Source organism: Chiloscyllium plagiosum, unplaced genomic scaffold, assembly GCF_037043375.1.
Source record: "Chiloscyllium plagiosum isolate Xiang-an unplaced genomic scaffold, Cpla_swu_hap1 HiC_scaffold_18, whole genome shotgun sequence".
NCBI lineage: Eukaryota > Metazoa > Chordata > Chondrichthyes > Orectolobiformes > Hemiscylliidae > Chiloscyllium > Chiloscyllium plagiosum.
This window is the reverse complement of record NW_028270156.1, coordinates 46,140,903-46,154,397: the sequence shown is the minus strand read 5'-3', so window position 1 is coordinate 46,154,397 and position 13,495 is coordinate 46,140,903. Positions and strand designations below refer to the sequence as shown.

The 13,495-nt window shown below is 40.0% G+C and overlaps 1 protein-coding gene across 2 annotated transcripts in view; it reads left to right on the top strand.

Moving 5' to 3' along the window:
* Positions 1–13,495, top strand: part of syt19 (synaptotagmin XIX) — a 78,086-nt gene that overhangs the window by 30,150 nt on the left and 34,441 nt on the right. For both annotated transcript variants that reach the window (XM_043705928.2, XM_043705926.2), the window contains 3 exons: positions 2,670–2,809; positions 2,912–3,307; positions 7,289–7,405. In XM_043705928.2, the coding sequence (XP_043561863.1) occupies positions 2,670–2,809; positions 2,912–3,307; positions 7,289–7,405 (653 nt within the window). The remainder of the gene's footprint in view (positions 1–2,669; positions 2,810–2,911; positions 3,308–7,288; positions 7,406–13,495) is intronic.

Here is a 13,495-nt window from a genome sequence, read left to right as displayed (position 1 = left end):
AGCATTAACAAGATGACTTTTCCCTGCCCTACCAGGGTGAGTTCTTCACCATCTATTTAAAAGAAAACTACTTCATTAAATCCTTTGTTCAATAACCAATGGGATTGTAATAAGAAGATAGGTTTTGCTTATTTTGTGCTCTTCAACACTTCAGGAGTCTTTTTCAAGCCAGATATTTGGTAGATTTTAGATTAACCATCTTCCACATCTGCCTGGCATGGCAGCACCCAGTTTTAGCTTTCCTCTTCAGATCTCCCTTTCTGACTAAGATCCCTATGCTTGCAAAAAAACCAACTGTCCATTATCTCTGTGTTACCGTGTCAAGTTGTCAAAGTTTACATTTTACTTGCAATAAGCTTAAAACAGGATCTTTGTCCTGATTGAAACCTGGTCACATGGGCTTTACATAGGTCACTCCCCATTTCAAACGATTTCATTTTAGCTTAACATCTCATAGGCATAATATTTCCCCACTAAAACTAAAAATTATTACCAGAATGACACTTTTTGCAACATTGGTTGCAACAACTAATTCATTCATATTTTACAAGTAGTTGTTTTTTAATTTTATTTCACATTTCAGCATTTAACATTCTGACCTGGCAACATTTGAAATCTTAGCCTGTCGCAACAAATCTCATTTGACACTTAAGATTTAAAAGTTTAAGTTCCAACTTTATTACAAACAAGAGTTTTCATCACTACATGTGGTTTTGCTTTCTGTCACTCATCCACAGAATGTCCATTTCCATTCTTATTTTGCATTGTCTTTACCATTTTCCCTTGTCTTTGATTAAAAGATTATCCCATTGTATTGTAGCATTCAGGTTGCTTTTTAAAATCTGTTTTGCATTGCACACATTTTGGATCTTGAGGTAGCATGTTGTGACATAATGAATAATTTCACAATTGTTTGGCTTGGTTAACTTTGACAATAATGACTGTAGCATCAAGGTGTTCACCTTTTATCATAGTCCGTGATCCATTCGATCTAAATCCTGATCTCCATTTTGTTCTGGATTTGCAGATCTTTTAATGTCCAAGTTTGAGGAGAAAGGCTCTACTAGTTGTACATTTGAATTTCACTTATCCTATTTGAATTCAGGATAAGTTTTATTTCAGTTCATTTTCCACATTAAACCGTTCAATGTCCTTCCCTAGGATGCAACAATGATTACTATGTCCAAAGTAACAATTATTGTAAAATGTCCTTTAGGGAAGGAAATCTGCCATCCTTACCTACATGTAAGGATGTAGGTACATGTGACACCACAGTAATGTGATTGACTCTTAATGCTCTCTGGGCAATCGGGAATCGGCAATAAATGCTGACCTAGCCAGCGATGCCCACAACCCATGCATGAATCTTTTAAAAGATGCAATTTTTAAGATTTTCAATTAGCATTATTTCCCTAAGGTTTTCAAAGCCTTGTCTAATCCTTATAAATCCATACAGCCTTATGAGTATCATCTCCATTCTCTTGCAAATTTCTCAGAGGTTTCACCCAGTTTTTCCTGAAATTCTAAATGTTTTGTTGTTAGGCCCTTGTATAGGCATTGAAGAAAGCAGCTTTAATTGTTACTTTTCTGTTTATCTATAAGAATGCACCTTTAAAACCATGGCTATGAACTAGCTCCATACAAAATACTATCCAAGCTTCTTTCAGCCATTGCAATTTCATGGCAATTTTCTCAAACAACACAAAATACATTTCAACTTCTTCCTAGTTGAATTTAGGCATGAAACGAGTACTATTTTTATTTATACTAACAGTAGTTAAGTCAGTAATAGAAATCATTTTTTTTTTCTGCCACTACCTGTTTGTGTAATCTAAGTTGTTTTTTTAGGTGAAAATCAGATTTCAACATGTCCTTTCCCCTCTGGAATTTGAAGTTTTCCCTTCATAATCTTTGTTTCTGTCTCTCTTTTAAATTCAAAACTTTGTACTTTCCTTCTTTGTAATTCCAATTAGAATTTTTGCATTCCCCTATTCCCCAATTCAGGGTCAAAGAGAAAGGATGAGACAATCTTTTATCGAGCTACAAAAGACAATGAGTAAAGAGTAAATCTGGAACACCATTTTGAATAGACTTCAAATGCCAATGGGGCAAGATTTGGAATAGCAAACATCAAATTTAATGGTAATTCCAAGAAGTTCTCCTTGTGTAGTAAGATCAACTGTGATTCAAGGTTTCTCAGAAGAAACAATCCCTGGAATCATATAAGAAACTGCTAGATTTCAAGATAAGGTTCTGTACATTCTTGTGGGTTTCGATGATCCAAAGGCTCTCCAGAACCATCATGTGATCTTACATAATATGGTGTAATGCAACACAAATATAATCTAGTTTTTGTACATCCAGGCCTAAGGTATAAAGACTGAATATTAAAATTGTCTGTACTTATTGTAGGAGGGTCAATAATTCTTTGCATGCTACTGAACCTTTCATGAAGGCATTGAGAAGTTGCCAACTATTCACATATTAAGTGTTAAAAAAGCTTGTAAATTTTCTTCTTCAAAGATACACTCAACCCTCCAACAGGTAGACCAGAGGGTGATGGGATCACTAGGTTTGAGACTGAGATTTCACATGTAATGAGTACCTGCTTTTATTATTCCAATTTTCAATTAATTCTGTGTAATTTTCAATTAATATTGTGCTTCTAGCAAAAAATGCTGTGAGTGGGACTGATCCCAACAAACAGTATACGGAAAAAAGCAACTTATCAACACACAGTAACTCTGCAGATTTTCTGGGTTTGTCTGATGAAGATGAGTATTTAGATGTGAAAAAGTATGATTATAAGGTATGTAACTCTCATGATTGTTGATATAATTATTCTTTTAAAACGTACACATTGCACAATGTTTACATACAATCCTACTTTTTATGTATGTGTCTTTTCAAGGTGTACAAGCTCCAAGAGAGTTTACAAAAACTAAGCCTTTATCTTCAAAGTAGTAATCCTGTTGATTTGAAACTGATTCAATCAAATGATGATCTTGTCATTGACTCAAAAGTTGAGCTTTCAGGAAATTTGAAATTTTCCCTATTGTACGACAAAAAACAGTCAAAATTACAACTGACAGTTAAAGAAGCTTCTAATCTTCCTGCTCGACACTTCAATCAGCACAATGACTTTTTCATTCGGATAAAGTTATTTACCAGTTTACCTCGATACCAGTGTATCCTTCATCAATGGGACACAAAGATTGTGAAGAATACAATAAATCCCTCTTTTGGAGACCAATACACCTGTTATATTGAGAAGACTGCCTACAGGAAGGCTACTCTAAAACTTGAGGTACTTATTTTAAATTATCTTGCTTTCTTGTTATGTTTATTCAAGAATGTTATTTTATGTCAAAGCACTGTGTTTGATATTCAGGTTAACATGGTCATAGTGTGCACTGTTCAATCGTTGCTACAATTTGTTCACTGTCCTTTTCCTGTTAATGGATTCTAATTCGGTATGACGATCATGGTTTACTGCTACATGCCATTTACCAAAGTGTTTGAATGAACACCATGTTAGATCCAATTTGTTCATTGTATTACAAGTATTATAGTTTAGAACTTTGAATTGTTGTGAAGTTGTACTGCCTTTATACTTATTTACCTGGAACAACAGTTTGTCAGTATACATTATTTCAGGGCTTCTCTTAGTACAAAAACATTAAAACAAGTAATAGTAATGAAGAGTGATATAAATGAATTAAACTCACTTTTCATTTGAATAAACAGTTGTTTTGATTGCATTAATCTGTAGTAACAGCAGTATTCCAGATTTTTCAGAATAATAACCAAGTGTCTTGTGTCTCACCTTAGCTGCAACCAAATCATTGCCTCAAAGGCCCCTGGCTGGGTTTGTTAATATAACATTGTTATGTGCAGAGGAATTGATACAACAGTCACTTCAGCTTTTTGTTGCTGTGTTTTTAAGATGATAAATAAAGTAGTCTACAAATAACTTGGATTGCTGTTAATGCTGACTTTAGTTAAATATTTAATGCAGAGTCTTGAGACTCTAATTGATCTGTCACACCTTACCTAAACTAACTTGCTACCCTATCTTGTTGAGAGTCAATGTTCATTTCCAAATTATTAAAAGCAGTATGTTAGCCATGATGCTGGTCAGGTTTGCAAACAAAATGGAAAAGCTGGTCTTCTCACGCAGAGATTGTTTCTTATACAAGAAGTATAGACAATCTCTGCGTGAGAAGACCAACTTTTCCATTTTGTTTGCAAACCTGACCAAGCATCATGGCTAACATACTGATTTTAATAATTTGGAAATGAACATTGACTCTCAACAAGGTAGGGTAGCAAGTTAGTTTAGGTAAGGTGTGACAGATCAATTAGAGTCTCAAGACTCTGCATTAAATATTTAACTAAAGTCAGCATTAACAGCAATCCAAGTTATTTGTAGACTACTTTATTTATCATCTTAAAAACACAGCAACAAAAAGCTGAAGTGACTGTTGTATCAATTCCTCTGCACATAACAATGTTATATTAACAAACCCAGCCAGGGGCCTTTGAGGCAATGATTTGGCTGCAGCTAAGGTGAGACACAAGACACTTGGTTATTATTCTGAAAAATCTGGAATACTGCTGTTACTACAGATTAATGCAATCAAAACAACTGTTTATTCAAATGAAAAGTGAGTTTAATTCATTTATATCACTCTTCACTACTATTACTTGTTTTAATGATTTTGTACTAAGAGAAGCTGAACTACACAGCCCCAGATAATCACTGCAGGAGTTACACAGAAAAGAATTTTAGTCAATCATCATTAGTTGCTTCAGCCATGACTCTTCATTCATTATAAACTCAACAGTGGAACTCTTTGCTATTCAGTTCCATTTACAACACAAATAACAATTCCTTGCCTGAGGAGGGTTGAGGAAACAACTAGGAAAATTCATAAGCACCAGATGATAACCATTTCAAACAATACAAAATCCAGCCATCTCTCTTTGATCTTCAATAGAATCGCCATTGTTATGCCCCTACCATCAATTATGAATTTGGATTTAATGGAGGGCTCGCCCACCAGCTGGAGAACTGAGAGGATCTCCATGTCATCCCTTTTAGGGAAGGCCCACTGAATTAAATATTTCTCAGACTCTCAGCTAGACAGCAACAAGCCTTCCCTGAGATCAGTGGGGATGCAAGTCCTGCCCCAGAGCTGGCAGTTCATCAGATGTCAGCAATTTTGTTTACCAGCAGCACCATTGGAAGGTGGAGGCTGCTACTGCTATTATACCCTCCTATTAAAAACATTATGGCTCCAGGACTGAGTTTGGGTTGTTTGCAGCAAAGTGTTTACGTCTAACCACATCAAAGCCTAGCAATGTGTTCAAGGCTTAGCTTAAAATTGTGGTGGAATGCTTCTATACTGATGGACTGATGCAACAACAATCAATAACCTCAGCAGAGCAAAGCACATGCTCAGCCCTGAAACATCCAGCCTGGTGGGATGAGTATTATATATCCCTGTGGGGTGTGCTTTTGGCAGGGGAAGCATGTAGAAGAGGATATGTGCCAAGCCCACCACCTTACCGCCATTAAAAAACCCAATTGACCCTAATGTCACCCTTTCCACACCATAAAGCCATTGGCATCAGCAGTTAGATCGGAGTGGCAGCCCACTCCTTTTCACAAACTTTAAAAAATGCAGAAAGGAAGGAGGGTAATTTCTTTTGAAGATGTCTTTTGCACGCCAGAGGCACTGCCTCACCCCAGAAGAATGGAATCCATCTGCTTGCTTCCTCCTTGCAAGGACTTTAAAATCCACTCTTCCACCCACATCTCTAAGGTAGTTACACTCTCCTCAAGCAAAGCTTTGTACTTACCTGAGCTTTATGCAGCGACTGTCCTAGCAGTGCCCATATATGGCTGGGACTGCTGGAGCTGGTGGCCAATCAGTTGGATGGCAGCTCCAGCTGGTGGGACTTCCTATCCCTGAATGGCTGATGTCCTACTCTGCATTACTTTAGCTTACTACTGTGCACTATAATTGCAAGGGTCTGAGGGCTAACCTTCCATATGGCATGGGAAAGCAGTGACGGGTGTGATCTGCCTGACTTCTATCCACATACATTTCTGCCCAATATCTCAATATTCACACCTGTTTCACTAATTGGCAACAGCAAGTAAGATCTAAGGGATGCAATACAACAACTTACAAATATTCCTTCAGCAGCACCTGAATGGATACATGAATAGGAAGGGCTTACAGAGATATGTGCCAAGTGCTGGCACACGGGACTAGATTAATTTAGGATATCTAGTCAGCATGGATGAGTTGGACCAAAGCGTCTGTTTCCGTGCTGTACAACTCAATGACTCGATAAGCACATCTTTTTTATTATTATTATTAAGGAACTGATAAGTTCATGTACTTGGACAAGTTGGACAAGGTCTGAAAAGGTTGAAGGAAATGGAAGTGGTAATTTTAACTGAACAGCATTTTCCCTCTTCCCCATCCTGCCTGACCCCTGGATTTAGCTAGCTGGAAATGTGTTGCTGGAAAAGCGCAGCAGGTCAGGCAGCATCCAGGGAACAGGAGAATCGACGTTTTGGGCATAAGCCCTTCTTCAGGAAGGGCTTATGCCCGAAACGTCGATTCTCCTGTTCCCTGGATGCTGCCTGACCTGCTGCGCTTTTCCAGCAACACATTTCCAGCTCTGATCTCCAGCATCTGCAGACCTCACTTTCCCTGGATTTAGCTACACCAGCACAGCTCACTTTTCACGAGCGAAAAGATTGAACAGATTCCCAGAGTTCTGATACTGTTATCTAGCAGTGTGGACAGTAACAGAAGAGAACAGAAATCATTTGCTTCTCTACACTTATTATTTCTTATTGTCAAATTTCAAGGTGCATTGTGTAAATTTTAGTACTTCTGTATTTAGGTGTAATTCTCCAAAATGGGGCTCAGATCCAATGTTATTGGTAGCAATTTCCAAAAAAAATTGAAGAAACTCACAGAACCATGTGACATTTCTCACCATTTAAAGCATTCTCTGCCAGTGCTCAAAGTTCCTAATACATGTATAGCCTTGATACTTAATTCCGTTCCTCCACATAACATCAATCAGCTGATTACATAGTGCAAAACATTATTTCACAAGCTAAACTTCATATATCTAGCAAGACAAAAGTAAACACATTTAGTTCACCAACAAACAGAAATCAACAGTCTCTCTATATCGTTCTTATTTACAATCTTTAGTACTTTTACAATCTAATTTGGAGCAAATATTCTTTATCCAGGTTTGGGATTTTGACAAGTATTCTCGGCGTGATGTTTTAGGAGAGGTGCGCTTGTCACTCAGCAACTTGGAATTATCTAACACAGAATTCAGTGAGAAGTTACAGAAGGTCCAAAAGGTACAAACTTAATCATTATCTTGCCATATAAATACTTTGCCAGCGCATTCAGCAGTGATTTGTTGATTAGCACAGTATTTGTATAAAAGCCTTTGTCAATGGAATATTCTGGAAGTTTATACAGATATGAAGAGACACTGGTTTGTACCTGTGGTTTACCACAGGCTTGAATCATACCATAATAGGGTGTTAAGAGTGTGGTGCTGGAAAAGCACAGCTGGTTAGGCAGCATCCGAGGAGCAGGAGAGTCGACATTTCAAAAGAGGCTTGTTGGCCAGGGGGCTGACAGATAACTGGGAGGGTTTTGGGGCTGGGGGGAAGAAAGCTGAGAATGCAATAAGTAGATGAAGGTGATTGGTCGGAGAGGAAGGTGGAGCAGATAGATGGGAAAGCCAATGGACAGGTCAAGAGGACGGTGCCAAGTTGGGATAGGTGGGGGGGGGGGGGTGGGTGGAGGGTGGTAAATGAGGAAACTAGTGAAATCCACATCGATCCCATGTGGTTGGAGGGTCCCAAGGCGGAAGATGAGGCGTTCTTCCTTCAGGCGGTTAGGGTTTGTCTATGGAGGAGGCCCAGGACCTGCATGTCCTTGGTAGAGTGGGAGGGGGAGTTGAAGTGTTCAACCACGAGGCGGTGGGGTTGGTTGGTGCGCATGTCCCGGAGATGTTCTCTTAAACATTCTGCAAGTAGGCGTCCAGTCTCCCCGATGTAGACGAGACCACATTGGGTGCAACGGATACAGTAGATGACCTTAGTGGAAGTCCAGTTAAATTTCTGTCGGACGTGGAATGATCCTTTGCAGCCTTGGATGGAGGTGAAGGGGAAGGTGTCGGGAGTGGGGTGTGGGCTAGTGGGGGTCGTGGATCTGACAAGGGAGTTACGGACGGAATGGTCTCTCCAGAATGCAGATAGGGGTGGGGAGGGAAATATATTTCTAGTAGTGAGGTCTGTTTGTAAGTGGCAGAAGTGATGGAGGATGATGCGATATATATATGGAGGTTGGTGGGGTGGAAGGTGAGGACCAGGGGGTTCTGTCCTTGTTGCGTTGGGAGAGGTGGGGTTCAAGGGTTGAGGTGCAGGAAATGGAGGAAATGCGCTGGAGGGCATTGTCGACCACATGGGAGGAGAAATTTCGGGCTTTGAAGAAGGAGGCCATCTGGGATTTTCTATGGTGGAACTGGTCATCCTGGGAACAGATGCAGTGGATGCGGAGGAATTGGGAATAAGGGATAGCGTTTTTACAGAAGGCAGGCTGGGAGGAGGTGTCGCCAGGTAGCTGTGGCAGTCGTTGTTTTTGTAGAAGATGTCTGTGGTCAATAGGATGTTGCTAGGTTGAAACATAGGACTTTTCCAGAGGGAGAGAAAAGTTACAGGTATTATAGTTCCATATCCTATAAATCCCATTGAGCTCTTTCACCTTGTTATGATTGGTATGAAAATGGACGTATAATATTTATTTTGCGCCATTTGACTTTAATACATGAGATTTTCATGAACTGAAAATTGCTGGAATTAATTGTTTACTGTGATAATCTGACACAAGCCAAGACAACATGTGTGGAACATACACAGTAAGCTGCCTCAGAATTACCATTTTTTATCAAGAGGCTCTGAAATTCAGTGAGGTTTTAAGAAACTTGCATCTCTTGTTTTCCTCATGCTTGGATAATAACTCCACATGTTGAAAATGAAAGGTTATCTGCGGAGTACTCAGTTTGGAAAAGCCAGTGGAGTTTAAGTGGGAATAGAGTCGAGAGTGTGGTGCTGGAAAAGCACAGCAGGTCAGGCAGCATCTGAGGAGCATAACAATCGATGTTTCAGACAAAAGCTCTTCATCAGGATGAACCATATTTTAGAAATTTGATTTCAGCAACAAACATGAGAGAAAGCAACATGGACTGAACACAGCAAAAATACTGAAAGTTCCCTTCTCCCTTTCCCTCTTTACCTCTTTGTCTTTAATCTGCAAATTCAAAAATCAACGGCCGTGGAAAAAAAACTAGGAAAACCTCCACTGATTGAGAAATGAAAAGTAGCTGCCAATTCGATCGCTCCTAAGGAAATAGTATGACGGCTAAGCAGTTGGGACTCTGATTTCACTCAAAAAACCTGAAAAGCTTTAAATTACAACTGCATTTGTCATCCTGTCTGTATCAAATACCTCACTTCCCCATCTCCTATCTTCTATGCAAGTTCATTAGTGATGCTTTGTGTGTGTATTTGTCTCAATTTATTATTTTTTCAGTGAATAAAACTCCATCATCTTTTGCAAAAAGCAACCATGGAATTGGGTGACCTTCATTTTTGATCTGGTTAACTAAATTTAATTGAACTGTGATAACTCTACGCTCTAAACAAAACATGATATTGATTGCAACTTACTGAGAAAGGGTCAAAAAGAGGGGAACTCTCATCCCTATTCACCTGAGATTAGATTCCTTACAGTGTGGAAACAGACCCTTTGGCCTAACAAGTCCACACCAACCCTCCAAAGAGTAACCCACCCAGACCCATTTTCCTCTGACTAAAGCACCTAACACTATGGGCAATTTAGAATAGTCAATTCACCTGACCAGCACATTTTGGACTGTGGGAAGAAACCAGAGCAAACCCACACAGACACAGGGAGAATGTGCAAACTCCACACAGACAGTCAGCCAAGGCTGGAATCGAACCTGGGTCCCTGGTGCAGTGAGGCAGCAGTGCTAAACACTGAGCCACCATGCCGCCTGCTTTAATAAATTTGAGAGCTTGCTCCATAACAAACCAATGAAAGGAATGGAAAGGAAAACTGAACTATTCCTTCAAAAGCTGCTTTTAAAAAAAAACTGCAAAAAGATTATTTGAATCTCTAAAGATCTAAAAGTACAAAAATGTCCACATTTGATGTTATTCTTTCATGGAGCAGGAAAATAACCTCTGAGAAATTAAAAGCTTTTTACTTGGAAGAACTAAATGGGATAGCTCTGTTCTTAGGGGTGGCATTCTGCCTGAAAACTAGAAACAGGAATTTCAAAATAGGCAGCAAATAACCAGAGTTAGAAATTAGGGATAACGAAACAGAATAAATTAAAATTGGACCAACCAAGGTTAAAATAGAATTCCAATTGAGTGAGCTCAAGCTGAGAATAGAGAATTGAAGCAGCTTTGGTAAGGAAAACAGATTTAAGAACTGAAGTATTCATTTTTCACATTTAGTGAGGAAGAGGTGGATGGGAGGGAATGCTGTCAGGGAGATAATTCTAGGATTTTGACTCTTCATGTGTGGATAAGAGAACTGAATTCCAGAGGTGAGAGAGATTACCAATGACATCAAGGCTACATTTGAATGAGTTGACCTCAAGGAACCCTATCAAAATGGGAGTCAATGGGAATTAGGGGAGCACTCTCCTCTGGCTAGAATCATAATGAATACTAAAGGAATGATGACATATTTTCAAGTCAGTGTGCTGTGTGTCTTGAAGAGGCACCTGCACATTGGACTGTTCCCATAAATCTTCTGCACTTGTCATTCAAGATGCTAGTGGTTGTTAGTTTGGAAGGTGCTGTCTAAGGATATTTGGCAAATTTCTGCACTGCATCTTGTAGACTGTACACATTGTTGCTACTGAGCATTAGTGGTGGAGTGACTGAATGTTTGTGGATGTGCTGCTAGTCTAATAAGTTGCTTTGTCCTGATGGTGTCAAGCTTCTTGACAGTTGTTGAAGTTTCACTCATCCAGGAAAGGAGGGAATATTCCATCATACTCATTGTATGTAGCGGACAGGCTTTAGAGGTTCAGGAAGTGATTTACTTGCCACAATATTCTTAGCCTCTTACCTGCTCTTGTAGCCACTGTACTTGTGTGGAGAATCCAGTTGAATTTCTGATCAATGGTAACCCCAGGATGTTGATAGTGGGGGATTCAGTGATGGTGACACCATTGACTATCGAGGCGTGGTGGTTCGATTGTCTCTAATTGGAGATAGTCATTGCCTGACATTTATGTGGCATGAATGTTACTTGCTATCTTTCAGCCCAAGCCTGGATATTGTCTGTCTTTTTGCATTTGAAAATGGACTGATTCAGTATCTCAGGAATCATGAATGTTGGTGAACACTGTGAAATCATCGGCGAACATCCCCACTTCTCACTTTATGATGGAGAGAAGGTCATTGATGAGGCAACTGAAGCTGGTTGGGCCCTAGGACACTACCCTGACGAATCCTGCAGAGATGTCCTGGGGCTGAGATCTAACAACTACAACCATCTTCCTAAGTTCCAGGTATGACTTCAACCAACAGAGAGTATGCCTCCTAATACCCCATTGGTTCCAGTTTTGCGTGGGCTCCTTGATGCCACATTTGCTTAAATGAGCCTTGATGTCAAGGGCTGTCACAGTCAACTCACCTCTGGAAATCAGCTCTTTTTACCATGTTTGAACAACAGCTGTAATGAGGTCAGAAGCTGAGTTACACTGGTAGAACCTAAACTGGGCATCAATGAGCAGATTATTGCTGAGCAAGTGCTGCTTGATAGCACCTTCCATTATTTTACTGATGATTTGAGTGTAGACTGATGGGGTGGTAATTGCCTGGGTTGGATTTGTCCTGCTTTTTATGTACAGGACATACTTGAGCAATTTTCCACATTGTTGGGTAGATGCCAGTGAGTAGTGATAATTTCTGGAGTATAAGCCTTTCATACTATCAACTGAATGTTGTTCGGGCTCATAGCCTTTGCATTATCCAGTGCCTCCAGTTGTTTTTTGAGTGAATTGAGTTGGCTGAAGACTGGTGTCTGTAATGCTGGGGACTATTGCAGGAGGCCAAGATGGGTCATCTACTCAGCACTTCTGGCTAATAATTGTTGCAAATGCTTAAGCCTTATCTTTTGCACTGATGTTCTGGGCTCTTCCATCATTGAGGATGGGGATATTTGTGGAGCCTTCTTCTCCAGTAAGTTGTTAATTTCTCACCACCATTCATGACTGGAGGTGGCTAAACTGCAGAGGTTGGATCACTCAGCTCCGCATAGCTGCTTATGCTGTTTGCCACGCAAGTAGTCCTGCTTATAGCTTCAGCAGGTTGACCCATTATTTTTACATATGACTGATGCTGTTCCTGGCATCCCTTCCTGAACACTCCATTGAACCAGAGTTGATCCCTGGCATGATGATAGTGGTAGACTATGGGCTACATCAAGCCATGAGATTGCAGAGTGTGCAATTCTGCCCCTGGACATTGCTGTTATAGGGCAGGCAGAGCAAACAGTCAGGGAAAGCTCATGAGGTTTATTCCTCAGGGGAGTACCATTGACTATGAGGGGCTATTTCAAGTGCATACCAGAAAATGCCATTGGCAAACATTCTTTACCTGCAAGAAATAGCCTGCGGAGATGTAACTCAAATGCAAAGGGCTTTAGAAACTTGCTTTTCACCAGTGGGTATGGGCATCTAATATTGAAGCCACCTATAAAAACTTATGTGAGGTAATTGAAAAACTCCCTTTTCAATTCAGACTCCTGTTGAGGAACAGAGGGCAGCAAGGCTGAGACAGGCAGTGATTCTGCCTGACGACTATAGGTTAACATGCAGATCCATAAGCTCAGAGCAGCCAAGGTACAGAAGCTGTCACAGACCAGAGAGAGAAAAAGAACGGCAAGATAAGTACCCTGGAGCAAATTGGAGAAATAAAGGATGCCAGTCAGAAAAGATAGATCTGTCATTGACCATTAAAAGGAGGGAATCAGGTGAGAGGCAAGTACTTCCACAGTGGAAAACCAAGACACACAAAGGAAAATTGTAAGTTTCAACATTCCCTAGAAATTCAAACTGCAAGACCCGAATCAGCATTAAGGATAGTCACTGTCAGGCAGCACCGTGAACCTGGATAGATGACAGGGCTTGGATCGAATGGAATGGTGAGCCCTAACTTCTAAACCATTCTTCAAGACTTCAGGTACTCACAGAGCTTGCTAGACAGGAAAGTAAAAGATTTTCCACCTGGAATCAAAACCAAAGGGTTCATGGGAAAGAATCCGGAGGTGTTGTATGTTTGAGTTTATTCAGTGTGTCAGTGAGAACTATTGAACTATGAGTCTGGTAATAA